The sequence below is a fragment of the Olea europaea genome, unplaced genomic scaffold, assembly GCF_002742605.1.
Source record: "Olea europaea var. sylvestris unplaced genomic scaffold, O_europaea_v1 scaffold1172, whole genome shotgun sequence".
Taxonomy (NCBI): domain Eukaryota; kingdom Viridiplantae; phylum Streptophyta; class Magnoliopsida; order Lamiales; family Oleaceae; genus Olea; species Olea europaea.
In genome coordinates, this window is record NW_019229128.1 from 3,734 (window position 1) to 21,077 (window position 17,344).

The following is a 17,344-nucleotide window of genomic DNA, read 5'->3' on the forward strand; positions in this document are numbered from 1 at the left end:
TTTGGTTGAAATGTGGTTTAAAGTATGCTTTTTGTTTAGTTAATAAGTTAACCTTATTTTTTTAATTTTCGAACAAAGTGCTCCACTTTTTTGGAAGAGAATGGTGATCGCATTTCTAGTCCCTGTTTTCCTTTAAAAATTTAAATTGTTTGTTACAGAATCATTGTTTACAACATATTTACACAATAAAATATTATACATATAAACCAATAAAGTTTCCTAACTTTTTAAACATTTTTCAAATATGTTAAGAGCGCCACAGTAAGGCCTCTACATTTTGGCTTGTGATCATTTCACGACAAAGAAAATGGTCGATCATATGTCTGTGGAAATTCGCACCAACTGCCTAACATCTAAGATTCAACATGATGCCATCATCGTCGAAGGAAAATCTGATAGTATGTAGTAGAGCTAGCATACGATTCAAAAGGCTTTATCTCCCAATGAGATGTCATTGAAAACCCTATAAGGGAATTGAGGTCCTTACAAGGTCTCTATCCATTAAGTTAGAGGGTTATTTGTATTTTATTTCATTTGAAGAACCATAGAGGGAGGATAAGTCATGTTTAGGTCTTTCTCCATTAACTCATTGATGATTGTTGGTGTTCTTTTATACTTGAAGACCCCATTGCGTGTGTTGAGCTCTTGTGTAGGCCTCTCTATATTAAATTACACGGGGTATTTATATAAAGCATCGATTAGGGAAGATAAGCTAAGAATCCATAGCGAACTTATTTTCTCATACCTTGCACTAGCCAATTTACTTAAGATGGAAGAGTATCCCAATAAACCGAAAACATGCATTAGAGATAAGCTAAGAACCTTTCGTGGACTTACTTCTTAAGACTGTAACGAAAAAATTGTCTCGATATTGAAAGAGTATCTCAATAAAGAAAAGCTTGCTGGGGATGCAAACTAAGAAACCTTCATAGGCTTACTTCTTTAACATCTACGGAACAAATTATATTAGGATTGAAGAAGATTTCCTTAAAAATAAGCTGCAGATTGAAAGAGGATCCATGATCGAAATTCTTGAGCTAGAAATCTCCTATATATGGTAACCGATTGAAAGAATGTCTGGGATCAGATTTCTTGCTTTATTTTATCCAAAAAGGCTATCATTAGACTAGTACATGATTTTTACTAGATTTCTTCTGTGCATGGCACCTCAGAGTTCACATGTTATTTGCTTTATTTTTTTGGCACAAAGGCATTGGTATCAGCAGAAGCAATTATTTTACTTCGACATTCGCACATCATATGTAAAATAGGTAAAATTAAATGGAAATTCAAAATTTTAGCATTAGTAGCCGTAAAGACATCAAACTCCTTCGATCTACTTGAATATGAAACTTGGACTTAGAATACTAATATTACATGCTGAATAATTGTTGCGTCCGTGAGGGCTCCATGCTAGCCCTAAGGGGCCCATTATTTGTCTACAAGGACTTCATGTTGCCCCAAAAAAAGCCTCATTGAATACTAGCGTTGCCACCAACAATTGCATCAAGGTCGTAAAGGCGCACCACCCTAAGCATAAATGTCTTGATCATTGATTCATTGAAGCACCATCTGAAGCTTCATCTTGACGGGCAAAAACAAAGGACTAACTGATAATTCTCAACAAAGTGTTAGGCTTGGCGTCTAAGACCAAAAAAGGCAACCTCAACTCGTTCTATGACGTGCCCTACCTCAGGGGCGGACCCACATGGGATCATGTGGGGTCATTTGACCCCACAAAATTTTGTACCCCTTTTTTTTTTTATATATATACTTTGATGCACTCGTTGGGATGCCAAATGAAGTCAAAATATTGCATTCTTAATATTATTTCGAAGCGTTCATGACCTAGTTTTTCACTCATTAATGGCATGTGAAGTGGTCAACTATAACAAAAGTTATGATATGTTAAAGTAGGGCGTTTGAAACTAGTATTTTGAAAATTTCGATAATATCCTAACTTTAAAAATTCGTTTGCGATCATGTGCTATCTGAATCCACAAATCTTCTATGCCTTGTAAAAGTTTGTTTCGAATACTACATCATTTTCATATCGAATGTCTAAACGAATATCGAAAATAGTTAAATATGTATCAAACATATGCCTCAAAAAAGACGTCTTAACTCGTTTTTTCTTTTAAAAAATTCAATTAATTATTATTTTTGCAAGATAAATTTTTCAATATAATTTATATCGTTTCATTCGAAAGTCTTACATGAAATATGACATAAATCTTTTAGGGTCATTATGGATTAAATGCAATTTGAATTATTTTTGAATTATATTTGCTTTAAATTTGAATTTCATTTACTTCCTAAACTAAACTTGAATTTTATTTCAATTCATTTAATTTCTATATTCAATTTAATTTACTCAATGTTAGCTCAGCATTTGGCAATAAAATGATAAACAAAACTATATAAGTAGCAAAATTTATTTAATAATATTAAAAATTATGTAATTATACGACGTTTTCAAAATGTCAAAATACATATTAACTTATTTTTATTGATGTTATGTTATTTATTAAAAAAATTATTTTTAAAATTTTGACCCTACAATACTAAAGGTCTGGGTCCGCCACTGCGGCCTACCTTAACATTTAGATTAAAAAACCACCTGAAGTCTCCTCCTGATGTGCAGAAACAAATGCCTAGGCTTGATCCGAACATAGATGCCACTTTTAACGCATTCTAACAGAATCAACTTAGCATGAACATCTATGCAAAACATGCGCGTACTGAAGTATTGAAACTTGAACTTAATAATGATTTCCAGCATAATGATGCACTCACAAAATGAATAAAGTGCCTAAAAATCGTCTATAAAAAGAAGTGTTTTAAAAAACGTAATGTGTGGCGATGTTGAAATTGTTGTTCAAAATTAATAAAAATAATGTGAAATGAAAAGTGGAATTGGAGGCCGAAATATTAGTCTATGCAATTGCATAGGCCAGGATGACTTGCGGTCGCATGGTGATTTGCAGGGCGATTGAATGACCTATGTGGCTGCATAGATTTGTTCTATGCGGTCGCATAGAACATTTTACTAGCTGTTAAAAAGGTCATTTTTGTTTGAATTTTTGTCACCTTTCATGCATCACTTCATGTAGCATTGATGCCTATAAATAGATGGTTGATGATTAATACAAAATATATAGAAACACTTGAGATCAATCCTCATTCCAAAAAGTATTGAATCTCTTCGTATTCAAAATCTCGTGTTCTTGAGTTATAAAAGATTTCACTTGTGCTTAAGTGTTAATTCTTTTCAAGGCTTGATAAATCCTGTAAACCATTTGCCAAAAATCCCCTTAGGCACCAAATTTAATCCAAAACGGGACAAATATCATTTGAGGACAATAATTACATGTTTAAGCCTTCATTTTCATTTTCATCTTCTTGTTGTGGAAATAATTTTTCTAACAATCTCAAACGATATTTTTGCAATGGAAAATGAAACTACTATGTCGACGATCAAGTTGATGAATCAAAATCTTGTCCGTCTAGATCAATTTGATGGGACAAATTTCACAATATGGCAATATAAGTTGAGGTTTCTTCTTACGACGTTGAAAATTTTCTACATTCTTGATCCAAATTTGGCATATTACCGGAATCAAAAAATGGAGATACTGATGTCATAAGAGTTGAAAGGGAAAAATGTCAAGAGTATGAATTGATTGCCATGGTCACATACTCAATGCATTATGAGACTGGTGGTATGATCTCTATACTAACACATCTTCGACAAAAGAAATATGGGAAGTTTTGGAAAACAAGTACAAAGTCGGAGAAGAAGTACTAAGTAATTTTTAATTTCACGGTATTTCAATTCTAAATTCCTTAATAACATTCCATTTCTTTCCCAAATTCATTAATAACAAGTTCTTTTCAATAAGTTGAAGACAGTCAAAATAGAAATACCGGAATCTTTCCAAGGGGCAGCAATCATTGCAAAACTCCCTAGAAGTTGGAAAGAGTATCCAAAGAAAATCATAAATAGCTCTCAAGATTACTCTTTGGATCATTTGCAGAAACATCTTCGAATTAAAGAAGATTTAAGGGCAAGAGATATGAATGAAAATTCTTATGAAGGCACTTCAAAGGCCAATGCTGTGGAAAAGATCGAACATTCTAACAAATCCAACAAGAGAAATCCTTCAAAAAACTTTAATAAGTTTAAGAAGAACTCCAAATGTGGTTGTTTTGTATGTGAGAAATCCGGACATTATGCAAAGGAATGTTTATACCGAAACAAAAAAATTCCGAAGGAAATGTGAACTCCATCAAAGAAGACAATATTGTGGTCACTGCAAGCGAGATTAATGTAATCAAAGGAAAAGTTCTTGGATGGTGGTATGATACATATGAAATTGTACATGCAACTTATGACAAGTCTTTGTTCAAAACATATTATGAAGTAGATAAAGATCAAGAGAGTCAAATGGATAAAGAAGTTGGCTCCAAAGTGGTTGGGAAAGGAAATAGAGATCATCTTTACTTTTAGTAAGACGGTTATCTTAACTAATGTACTATATATTTATGATATGAACAAGAATTTAGTTAGTGGTAATCTCTTAAAGAAATCAGGCATAAAAAGCATTGACAAGTTCAGTAAATTTGTACTATCCTTAATGTGAAATTTGTTGGAAAAGACTAATTTCGTGAAGGAATGGTCAAATTTTGTACCATTGACAGGATAACTAATGATAAAATTTAGTTTGCTTATTCGACCGATTCATTTATTTTATGGTATGCTAGATTATGTTATATCGGTAAGAGTACCATGAAAAGAATGTTAAAATGTGACTTAATATCATATAATGAAAATGATACATTTAAATATAAAACGTGTTGAATCTAAGATGACTGAAAAGCCTTATCAAAGTGTAAATAGTATTTCTAGTATATTAAAATTAATTCATACAGATATATGTAAATTAAATGATATGTCAACTATAGGAGAAAATACGTATTTCATTACCTTTATAAATGATTACTCTAGATACATATATGTTTATTTAATTAAACATAAAATGAGGCATTTGATATATTTAAAATATATAAAAATGAAGTTTAAAATCGCCTAAGTAAGAAAATAAAGATAAGTGATAGAGGATGTGAATATTTTTCTAGTGATTCTAAATCATTTTGTTAACAATAGGCATAATTAATCAATATTCTGCACATAGGACACCTGAACAAAATGATTTGGTTGAAAGAAAAAATAAAACTTTAGTTAAAATGATAAATGCCATGTTAACTTATCCTAAGTTGCCATTTAATTTATGGGGTGAAACATTATTGAGTGAATGTAGAATATTAAATATGAGTCATTCTAAATTTAAAAAGGTTTCTCCTTATAAATTATCGAAATGAAGAAAACCTAATATTGGATACTTCAAAGTGTAGAGGTGTTTTACTTATTGTAAGAACTTGAATCGTAATAGGACCAAGTTAGGTCCAAGAGGTATTAGATGTGCCTTTGTTAGTTATGCTAGTAATGACAAATCATATAGATTAATAAATTTGGAGACCAATGTGATTATTGAAACTAATGATGTAGAGTCCTTTTTTTTTTTTTTGGGGAATTCACTATATTCAAATAATGAATTAAGAGATACTCTTAAAGAGATCTCAAGCTCTAGTTGTACACAAAATAAAACATCTTTTAAAGACGTTCATGAATCTAGGAACCTCGAAGAAGTAAAAAAAATCGAATTGATAAATCTTTAGAACTGAATGAAATTGACTCTCAACTTATTTTCCTTTTACTTAATAGAGGGAAATAAGAAGAATGTTGTAAGAAAAATTCCTTTTGTTTTGCAAGTGGAAATTGATACTAAAACTTATAGAAAGGCTATGGTGTCTCGTAATAGCATCTTTTGGAAAGAGGGAATTAAAGATGAAATTGATTCAATTATGTTAAATAATACATGGTTACTTGTCGACTTACCTCTCGGATGTAAACCTATTAGATGTAAATGGATGTTTTGGAGAAATTATAATGATGATGGTTCTCTTAATAGCTTTAAGGCTAGACTAGTAGCCAAAAATTATCGATGAAAGGAAGGAATGTTCTACTTTGATACTTATGCATTGATAGCTAGAAAAACATTAATTAGAATGTTATTCGCATTTAGTTAAGCATATTCAGGCCCATCATTTGGTCCTTGGTACTCCAATCATTTAAATTTGTGTGCAGCATTAAGTATATGTATCTTTATCCACTGCTTTTTTACACTTGACCAAATATATAAAGCAACTTTATTTGGTATTCATACATTGCTCAATTGGCTAATTTTTTTAGTTCAATTATTTAATAATTGCTCTTTGTTTGCTTTCTTACTCTACTCAAAAACTTGAGTGTGGGATATGGATTTAGAAATAATATAATTACTTAGAGAACATGGGTTGTGTATCGAATTTATATTTGAATTAAAGTAAAAATATCACGTGAGTTGTTTAAGGGAGAATGACGTCAAGTTCTTCCAAGATTGATATTTGTGGTAGAGGATCGAATTCATTGAATGAATAGATTGTATCGTCTTGGAAAATAGAAATCAATGACATGGTCGATGTTATGCTAGTTCTAACTTTTTACTGAAGTTGAAGGCTTTATTAGAAGAATCAAGAAAATGATTTAATAAAAGATAAAGGGGCAAATCTGCAATTGGGGGATTTGACAAAATCAACTAAAAGATAGGGACAATGGTCCCTGGAGAGAGTAACATAACATGGGACTTGTCTTCATCATGTCATGGATTGAATATGAGTTAAGATTTGACAATGTTTAGTGAGAAGGAAGTTAATGAAGAGATACATTTTTTTATTTAAATCTTAGTTAAAATTATTTTGGATTACGTAATATCATTGTATTCTCTACTTACATTTTTTATTTACTATATAGGAATCAATTTTAAGTGCTGACTTATGCTAGTAAGAGTTGTGGGAAAGAATGAAGATTGAATATGAGTTAAGGTTGAAACTTTTGAATTCTTGAGCATGAATTAAGTAACTATAATGCACAAACATCAAGAATGAATGAAAAGTTTAGTATTGTTATATTTATAATATTGTTTGTTAAATTTGTATTTTGCATTTGGAATTTGGGACAATGTTTGTATTTTCGTTTGGAATATTATGTTTTTGTTTTCATTAACTCTCTCTTCATAAATTATATTATATCAATTTGACGGATTAACTTATAAAAAATAATTTATTTTTGTGGTTATTAACCAAACGAATCGAGTCGAACCTAGATACGAATCGAACCGATTTACGTGGTTATGGTGCGGTTATGGTATGACAAAAAATTTGACGGTTCAGTGATGGTTTTGATCGAACCGAACCATTGCCATCCCTAGAAATAATAATGTATAGTCAATTAAATTCCATTTAAAAGTAAGCCATGATAATGCCAACACTAAACACAAATTGCAAAAGAAAAGTATTAAGCAGCAGATTATACAAATTCGTGTGTTTGGTCAACTAAGAACATATTGCGTGTAAGTATGACCTATGAATAATCTATGAAAATCGGATCATTAACTTAAACTTTTGTGCCAAGAATTGTCCAACTTGCATCCAAGAAAAAAAAGACGTCAATTTTGCAAGTTCATTGGCTTCTCCCTTCTCATCGATTCTTGTTAATCTTCTAGCACTTGAAAATTTAAATCCAAAACCTTCGACTTTTTGTGCCAACGTACCTCTTAAAACACTGAATGTCATGCTCAAAAAGATCCAATTTCAGACAAATGGTATTCGCTTTTTCAAGAAGAAAAAAATGTAATTGAATTTTGTTGTTTTTGATACATCATATGTAAGAGTTGATTTATGATTTAGAATTTGAATAAATCAATAATCGTATACTTTCGATTATCTTGTATTAAAACCCTAATCTACATTCCATACTACAAAAAAGGCCACACTTCTATATGCTCCATATTTAATTTAATTAAATGAGAAATATGATGTTAAATACTAATTATTCCAATGGAATTGAGACAAGAGTAAGAATAAAACTGTGAACGTATTTAATTTTGTATCCTTGATACTGTCATTAACAAAAAGATGGATAAAAAAGTACAACAATTGATTTCATGCTATTTAACATCATTGATGTTTAATATCCTTTTTGGACATAACACTTGTGGCATTAAATTATAGATTCAATTAAGGTCCCGTTTGGTACCCATTTTTTTTTCAAAATACATTTTTTTTCTATTTTTTCAATTACACATTCTTTATTAAAATAATATTACACGTAAATAAAATTTTTTTTCATATTTTTCAACCACATATTTCCCATCAATTTACTACTCAAAAATACATTTTTATATAAAATATTTCCCAAACACCCTCTAAATACATGAAATTACGTCCCCTTTATTATGATCCATGATATGCTGACTCGTGTAAATATCATCGGTGTTAAATAATATTATTCATTAGTATAATAGGGCAAAAGAACAGTTAAATCAGGTCAACTTCTTAATATTTTTATGCCATTTTTTTTTTCTTTAATAAGGATTTGGCCATGGCCATGCTTCTATTTCTTGTAAATGAAAATTTTTTGCAAGTTGATTGAAGGGGTGGGATGGTGTCGGCTATACCTGATTTTCGATAGAAAATAATTACAACCTGATTTGTGAAATTAAAATTTAAAAAGTATGATTTGAGGTAATTTTTCCCTCGTCAATGTCCTTTAAAAACTCCTTTATTCAAACAAAGAGCTTCTAATAAATTATCCTAACATTTTAATCAAAAATAAATTTTAACTTTTTAAAAATGTTATCTTACGAATATTCTAACACCTAAATAGCATTAACCAATCATTTTAATTTGAAAAACACTAATCTCCCTTCCTTTGTTACCCCTGGCAATTAAACCGCAACCTTTGTTTCTAATACAATTATCAAGGGCAATACCGTCAGAAAAAATACTTGTCACTGCCACTGTACAGGCTTAGCGCATAAGTAATTAAAATTTAAATAACGATTAATAATTAATTAATTAGATGGAGCGAAAACAACCGCCGCCTCTTCAACTTCCCTTCCACTGAAACTTCCTATATGTTTTTCTTCTTTTATCTTACATTTATTTTGTTTATTTCTATTTAATTTAATCATTAATTATTCTTATATTTATGTTAACATATGATTAATTACGCATATAAATGAATATACACGCAACATAAATTTTCATCTTCTTTGTTGTGAAATTTTGTCGAGAATCTTAAGGGATTACAGTTATTCCTAACTACTGGAGCATAAAGGTACTTAAGATTATATAATGTTTGCGAAAATAATGTATTTTTGTTATTACAGTATTGTATTTCAATTTGATTTCATGTTTTTCTTAGACTCAATACAAATTTTTGTTTTTTTAATCAATTCTTTATTATCTTCGGATAGTTTTCTTCATTCCATCTTTTTGAGTAAATTGATGAAAAATAGTTTTCCGTAATTTTTCTGTTTAAATATTTTATGAGGTTTGAGGAATAGGAAAATTTATTATTTATGTGTTTCAAAAAGTTTCTAGGGTTTCGAAATGTAGTTTGTGAACAAAAGTAGAAATTTTTGTATTATTTTTTTACTGCTCTGTTTATTTCGGTGGAAATTTTTTTCTCAGAATTTTTTTTTTTCTACTGGTTTTTGAGGCTTCTGTATGGAGATTATAGTGAATCTACAGTGGTTCTCATAATTAGGAACAAAATCTAACAAGCCACAGAACATTATTTCGTGCATTTATTTATTCATTTAAAATTCCTCTACAGTCTACACTTACAATGTCCTTGTTTGAGCCCCATTATTTGGGGAAGAATGAATTTTTGAATAGTGTATTGATGAGAAATGTGTGATTAAAAAATAAGGAAAATTTTTGAATTTATATATAATATTATTTTATTAAATAATGTGTAATTGAAATGATATCAAAATACTCTTTTTGAAAAATAAATTTTTCAAAAGAATGGAGCTCGAAGGGCAATATCTGTGGTTCTAACGGAAAAGGTTCGCATCGATTTGTGTTCCTGAATACGATGAAAAAGAATAGAAACGGTAAAAGTGTGATCTCTTCACATAACGATGCTTCATTAATGCAAATTAATATAAATAATACTTAAATAATTACTTCTAGTTTTGGTGTTTAGTGAATTTACGGTACTGTGAGTTTATTGAGATGGACAGTGATCTCTACTTGCACATTGTCTCCATGTCTCTGTTCCCGGATCTCGATAATCATTGTTCATTGTTTTCCCAATTTTTTATTGTTTCATGTACAAACAAATCCTTAATCATTATTTGGAATTATTTTCTGCCAATTAATTAACAATTAGCAAAGCTCCAAGATGAAAATAATTACCATTTGAGTGGCTTTGAAGAAAAGCAAAGGTGGTCTCAAGAAAAGTATATAATTTTCCTGAACTTTTTCTTAATTTGTTTTTTAGTTTTGCCTCATTGTAATTGTATGTGTATGTGAGCATCTATACATTAATCTTTCTGTTTGAACATATGCTTGTGAGACAGAAAGGACAGTTGAAGGTATCATTTTCAAGGAATTCCCTTTCATGAAAAGGAGTTGAGTGGGGAAGAAGGAACAGGCCAGAAGAGCTCTGAATGTGAGTGTTCCTCGCTGAAAATGTGCGTGTCCGAGTAACATGCTGAGAGTTCCAGCCCCAGCCTAACCAACAATGGTACTCCCGCGACATGGACAAAAGGCTGGGGACAAAACCTAAAACAGAAAAGAAGAAAAGAAACTAAATACATGTAGGAATATGAAAAAGCACGAGGGGCACTCTTATCCCTCACAATTCCCATTAGTTAATTCTATTCTCCTACTCCATTACTGGTCCCTCTACTCTTCCCAGTGGTGAGGGTGGAACTAACTTCCACGACCTTTTCTTTTTGTTACAATAGGCTGTAATTTCAATCTGCTTTTCACCATTATTCTAGCTGTTAAATTACATATAGCCCTCATTAGATTTTGTTCATTTGATAACTTCTTTTTGCCATTGTCTAATTGTGTGATTTGCGTGAATTCGGGGTCAAGTTGTATTAATGGGATCTGGGTTTCTGTAAAGATGTATTCTTTTGTTCTTCTTTTTCTTTTTCATCACGCCTTATTCTTTTCTTTTCTTTATTTTCCCCTCTGTAGTAGCTCTCTTTCTCAGTGTGAATCTATCAGGCAAATTTTCAGCAGCAGAAAGAATCTAGTTGGAGCAATCAGCGTTATTGACCAGTAGATTATGTGGTTTAGTGAAAGCCTGCCAAAGTGTGTGTGAATAATTATTATTAATATATAAAGGGGAGCATCAATGTGGTCAAATGTGCGCAGTCTGGATGGATGCATGTGAGTCAGAGCAAGCATTACAGAAACGATCAACAGAAGAGACTACAAGACCCCCATTGGTTCCCGCTGACAACAAAAATGAAACCACCCGTCGGTCTCGAACCAGAGATGTTAGTTCTAGGTATAGGTCTCCTACACCGTCGACAGCTGCCAGTCCAAAATGTTGTCCTTCGCCAACTGTTAAGGTATCATCAAACTCAACTGTACTGGCACCAAAGAGGGCTATATCGGCCGAAAGGAAGTTCCCCTCTAGACCGTCATCCCCACCTAGCCTGTCTCCGTCGACACCAGTCGGGGATACAACTGCAGAAATGCTATTTGCATCAAGGAAAATAGTAGGCAACAGATTACCAGAGTCTTTATGGCCATCTACCGTGTGCAATCGCTGTGTTTCTTTACAATCTGATACCTTGACTCGTCCTGTTAATAAGATGGAGAAACCAGTGTCTCATGCTCTTTCGGATCGCAATATGAAGTCATCATTAAATATAACCTATAGAAAGGGTGAAACTCCTCCTGCTTCTGGAAAGCCCACGCCAGAAAGGAAGAGGAGTCCACTTAAAGGAAAGAATTCTGTCAATCAGTCCGAGAATTCAAGACCGGTTGATAGTTTGCCTAGCCGATTATTGGATCAACATCGATGGCCAAGTAGAATCCCAGGAAAAGTATCCTCCAACATTTTGAACAGAAGTATCGATATTACTAAAAAAAATAGCAAAACGCCAACTTCATCCCATTTAGGAATGGGTACACGTACCCTAAGGAGATTATCTTTTGATGGGGCAAGTAGACCTTTGCAAAAATCTTCTAGTGACTTGTTAACCTTAGTATCTAGTGATCGAAATGATAGTTCAAGTTCGAATTGTTTTTCAGCTGATGATGGTTCATTGCTGATTCAAAAGCCCGGGTCTTCAAGTATATTTGATGGAACACCTTTAGTGAAGCCTGCTGTTAGATCTCAGTCCTTGCCTCGTGGCTCTCGCCCTGCTTCGCCCTCTGTAACTAGAGAGATCAGTCTGTCTCGAACAAAGACTGTCAATTCCTCTTCTTCTATAGGTAATAGTCCTGCTCAGGTAAGACCATCGAGCCCATCCAGACAACCACAGGCTTCAACTTCTGTTCTCAGTTTTATTGTGGATATTAAGAGAGGGAGGAAGGCTGCAAATCACATAGAAGATGTTCATCAATTGAGGCTGCTATATAATCGACAACTGCAATGGCAATATGCAAATGCTCGAGCAGATGCTGCATTGCGCGTTCAGAAAGTAAAAGCAGAGGTTTGAGTTGTTACCTTTGTGGAACTTCAGCATGCCTTTTTCATGTTCTGTACATATCTAATCATCTCTTTTCCCATTTAATTTCCTATCTTATGGTTTTTCTTTAACTGTTGTGTAAGCTAAGTTCCTTCTCGGGAATAAGCCTTTGTTATTTTTAATGTAAGATCTGTAACTATGGTGGCCTTTCTTGGATGCACAAATTGCTTCAGACATTGCATTATTTTGTATCTGTTTGGGATTCATTTTTTTGGCAAAAACTTCATTTTTAAAGTGAAACATTGTTTTACATTTCATAGGATCCACAAGTATTACCAACTTATTTATCACTCATTTTTACCAATCTATAATTCGAGCAACCAAAAAATAAAAATAAAAATAATAATAAAATAAAAAAGAATCCCAAACAGAGGCTGCTCCTTTTTTTTTTTTTTTTTTTTTTTTTTTTGGTGAATGCTAGGTATTAGCTAGTTGTTGAAGAATAGATTTTGATTTATTGGTAAGATAATCGTCTCTGGTCATGACAACTGAAGGAAAAAAAATATGGAATGAGTTCTCGAGCAGCATAGATTATTATGCTTCAACTTTTGTGCTCTATCACATCCTCAATCATGACGCGAAGTTATATATGACCTGGATTAATCTCATTAGTTATTGTAGTCTTCTTCAATATTTTTCTTTTCTTTCTTTTGTGGTATGTGTTTGTTTTTGATTGAATTAAGATGCAATTCATTAGAAGTCTTTGATGCTGCAGAAAACATTGTATAGGGTGTGGAGAACAATTGTAGATCTACGTGATTGGGTGATTGGGAAACGGATTGACATCCAGCAACTAAGGTTCAAGTTGAGGCTCTGCAAAGTTTTGAACAATCAGGTAATACTTCTTTTACTACAACTTCCCATTTCAATTGAAACAATGTGGTGTGGTATTTGTGACTGTTTTTTCAATGTTTTAAATTGATCGATCATGTGGGACACTAAAGCTGGGAAAGGAATCCACGAGATCGACTATGGAATCCTGTTTAGAAGCACTTGGCATTCCAAATAGGACATGGGAGACAATCTGGCAAGGTAGGAGACAAAGGAGTTCCTCCTCATCATAAGCAAAGGAGATTTGTGAGATTAGCTTGTCAGTTTGTGTACACGGTAGTGGCTGCTGGTCATATAGATATTCGAAGCCTTACTTTTATAGAAGCAGCTGTCCTGACTTTACATAAGATGAAGAATTTCCTTAAGAAGTTTCTCCATGTGGATGTATTTGATATGTTTCTGACTAATAGTTGATTGCTGTAGTAAATAGTTGTAACCATTGCCTGGGCAAACCTAAGTGCTTTTGCAAAATATATGCTAATGTAGAAGAGGTAATAGAAGCTGGGAGAGGCTGGTTTCCTGAGTATTAATAATAAAATAGTATTTCCAGTGATTGGCAGAAAGACCTGGAAAACTTTGGGCTGAGTTCTGGTCTATAGTTTATAATTTAAAAATCCGTGAGTGACTGCTAGAAGGGAAAGTTGGTTAAATTTTTAAAGTATAATTAAAAAAAAAAAAGAAAAAGAAAAAAAAAAGGAAGATTGCTAAGCTAATATCATTAGAAAATTTAAAACCTTGTGGTTAATCATGGTTGTTTCTGATATTCTCCCTTTAAAATAAGTTATATGGGTGCTCACATCTTTAGGTGTGCTACTTTGGAAAGCATAAAATGGACAAGGTGAAAATAGAAATTGGTAGATTCAATTTTTTTTTTTTTTTTGTTTTTCCCCTTAAATCGTCTCAGGGCAGTGTGTTTTAGTAATTCCTTAAATTACCCTGAGCTAATTCAATAACTCTTTCGTGCAAAGAAAGACAATCTGGGAAGTTATTGGATGTTGAAACACAAAGTTATTGCCCTGAATTCTTCTTTATAGTTTGGAAGTGCAACGTCTTCTGGTTTCTTTGAATTACAGGAAGTCTAAACATAGAATAATTATCCAAGGAAGCTGTACTTATTGCATCTTTCCTTAAATCACTGGCAGTTAAATCTGTTCCGGAGACACACTTGTGCGCAGTATTACACTTTGTCCTGAACAGCATTTAGTTCTCGTTGTTCCAACTGATATTCTGTTTGATACAATTTGTCATGCCCCAGCACATGGGCCTGTTGTATGTGATTGTGACTTTCAAGCGTACCTAGTGAAACCTGCAATATGGCCTGTATGAACTGCCAAAAAATGTATGTGCATGGGCTCTGAGGAAACCCATAAGTAGCTTGTATTTCCTATTGGGGTATACAAATTGGGATGTCAATCTTTAAACTGCATGCTATATTTTTCCTTCAGTGGATTTTTCTAAAGCTTTTAACATAAATGCAACCTGTTCAGGTGGTATGTCTTGATAAGTGGGCTTCAATTGAAACAGAGCACACCAACTCATTGTCATGGGCTATCCAAGATGTGCAGGCAGGCGTTCTCTGTATTCCCATTACTGGGGGAGCAAGGGTAAGTCAGTGGACAAGTTCTAAGGTTTCAATTGGCAAAGAGAAGTTATAATTCAAGCTACAATTTCCAGGGAGACATTGAAGTTGTTAAGGCAGCTGTATGCTCGGCCCTTGATGTGATGCAGGCGATGGGATCCTCCTTATGCTCCATTCTTTCACAGGTTAAAATAACTCTGATTTTATAATTGTCAGTCTAGCCTTGGTCAATATGAGATGGAGTATTGTTGCGTTGTTTAATAAATTAATCATTGGATTCTTTTACTTACTGCATACTTCAGTAGGCTAATTTACAGATCCAGTAAAAAATAGATCTTTACAACTGATTGTGGCCCTGAAACTCACACCTCTATCCATTTTGCACATCTATAAACTGGTCGTTGATGGATTTCATCACGATTGTTCAGGTACTTCAAGATATTGAGCTAATTCAGTTGTATAGTACATCCAAAAATTTATATGGATGGATACGAGCTGGATTTCGGTCAGGAGCTCATTTCCCTAGAGCTTTTTAAAAATGTCTTAACTTAAAAAGAATCATGGCTTTTTTGGTTAATACTGTGATTCAGTGGTTTTTTTAGCCGTTAACATGGACTTTTATTTTGGTGAGCTACAATTATTCAAATAAATGAATTATCTTCTCTTTCACTACAAGCATAATAGATGGGTGGCAAAGGCTCCTGATGCTTTTTCTGTCTGCCAAACTGAACAAACAACAGTCTAATTTTAAAAACTATAATCAGCAAACGGCATTTGTTCCATCACCCCAACTTCTTGAAATTTGATTTGATATCATATCAAATCTAATGTGGTTTTCTGTTGATGATGATGATGATTTAAGATCTTACCAAATGTAATGGAACATGTCATTTGTTGATGGTATCAGAAGTTTTCAATGTCGGTTGTGAATGTCTGGTTATAGGTATTACTATGCCAATTATTTGCTCAGGGTTTCACTCTGCGCTGTTTTCTGGAAGAAAGTGGATAAAAATGTGTTTAGGGCTTTTTGTTTCTTTATCTACTTTGTTGGACTAATAAGCGTATTTTTGTAAATAGTCAATTTCTAATTCTGGAGAGCAATCAATTCCTGTTCCTTATAGTTCAATTTAAATTGCACCTCAAATTGATGAGAAAATGACAAGAAATAATAAAAAGAAAGGGTGTTTTTGAACCCATATTTTTTGGAGAATATGTGGTTAAAAAGTCTAGGGAAAAATTTTGGCTTTAGGGGAAAATTTATTTTATTGAAAATATGTGTGGTTAAGAATTAGTTTGGGGAAAATGAGTTTTTCAGAATGGGGGTCAAACAGGAGCTAAGCAGTAAATATGTTTTAAGTTCAATTGATGTAGTAACCTCTGAATCTTCACTAAATCCACCATCTTCGGGTTCAGAATGAATCTTAAAAGATTTGACCCATTCAGTATATAGTTTTTAATATCATACAGATATCTGATAGACCTTCAATACGTTTGAATTAATCAAGGAGGGAAAGAAGGCAGCCAAATCGGCCACTGTTCCAGAATATTCTACCAAGTTAGTTAACAAGGGTGAAAGTGATAATAGAGATAAGAGTGTCTATAAATATGATGGAGGGAAATGGAGAGGAGGCTTTTGTGCAGTGATACTCAGTTGGGATAGGAGAGATTCCAGGCGTGATTAAGTTTCAATAAACTTGTTACAATTCCATTAAATCCAATTCCTGTACTTCAGTTATCACTCATCATAGTATTGCAGCACCTTATTCTTAATCTTTTCTCCTTGATTAGCAGCTTACTGGCGCTCAGCTGTAGCAGGGGCAGGGGATCCTATCAATATCATGCCCTGAATTACAGCAGCTGATCATTTTTTTTTTTAACAGAAGCAGCTTTTGAGATGCTAGATTTAAAACCCAAGTGTCACTATAACTTTCTTCATTAGAAGTGTTACAACTAAAATACGATTTGAAAGAAACTAGTCTTGAATAAACATCGAACAAAAAGTCTTAATACTTAAATTAATACCATAGCCCAAAAACAAAAAATTAAAGAAATAAAACTTAAATTGTCATAAAGTTCTTAAAATGGACTTTTAAATACTACTGTGTTTCAGTTTTAACACTTCAATGAAGAAAATTACAGTGAAACTTGGGGTTTGAGGACCTGGGGTGTCACACACTAGTTTTAATTTGGCCTAGAATATGTAATAGGAAACACACATACACACACCCGCACCCGCGCCCCCCGGGGGGGGGGGGGGTTGAAAAAT

At 32.9% G+C, this 17,344-nt stretch overlaps 1 protein-coding gene across 4 annotated transcripts in view; it reads left to right on the forward strand.

Moving 5' to 3' along the window:
* Window positions 1-9,024: 9,024 nt before the first annotated feature.
* Window positions 9,025-17,344, forward strand: part of LOC111373876 (AUGMIN subunit 8-like) — a 10,752-nt gene continuing 2,432 nt past the window's right edge. Inside the window, exons 1-6 of one of the 4 annotated variants that reach the window (XM_022996466.1) lie at window positions 9,034-9,280; window positions 10,533-10,903; window positions 10,998-12,632; window positions 13,384-13,503; window positions 14,987-15,103; window positions 15,174-15,263. In XM_022996466.1, the coding sequence (XP_022852234.1) occupies window positions 11,331-12,632; window positions 13,384-13,503; window positions 14,987-15,103; window positions 15,174-15,263 (1,629 nt within the window). In that variant the 5' untranslated portion in view covers window positions 9,034-9,280; window positions 10,533-10,903; window positions 10,998-11,330. Of the gene's footprint in view, window positions 9,281-9,938; window positions 10,065-10,532; window positions 10,904-10,997; window positions 12,633-13,383; window positions 13,504-14,986; window positions 15,104-15,173; window positions 15,264-17,344 lie in introns of those variants that run through there. The other 3 variants (XM_022996467.1, XM_022996468.1, XM_022996469.1) reach the window with 3 other exon arrangements.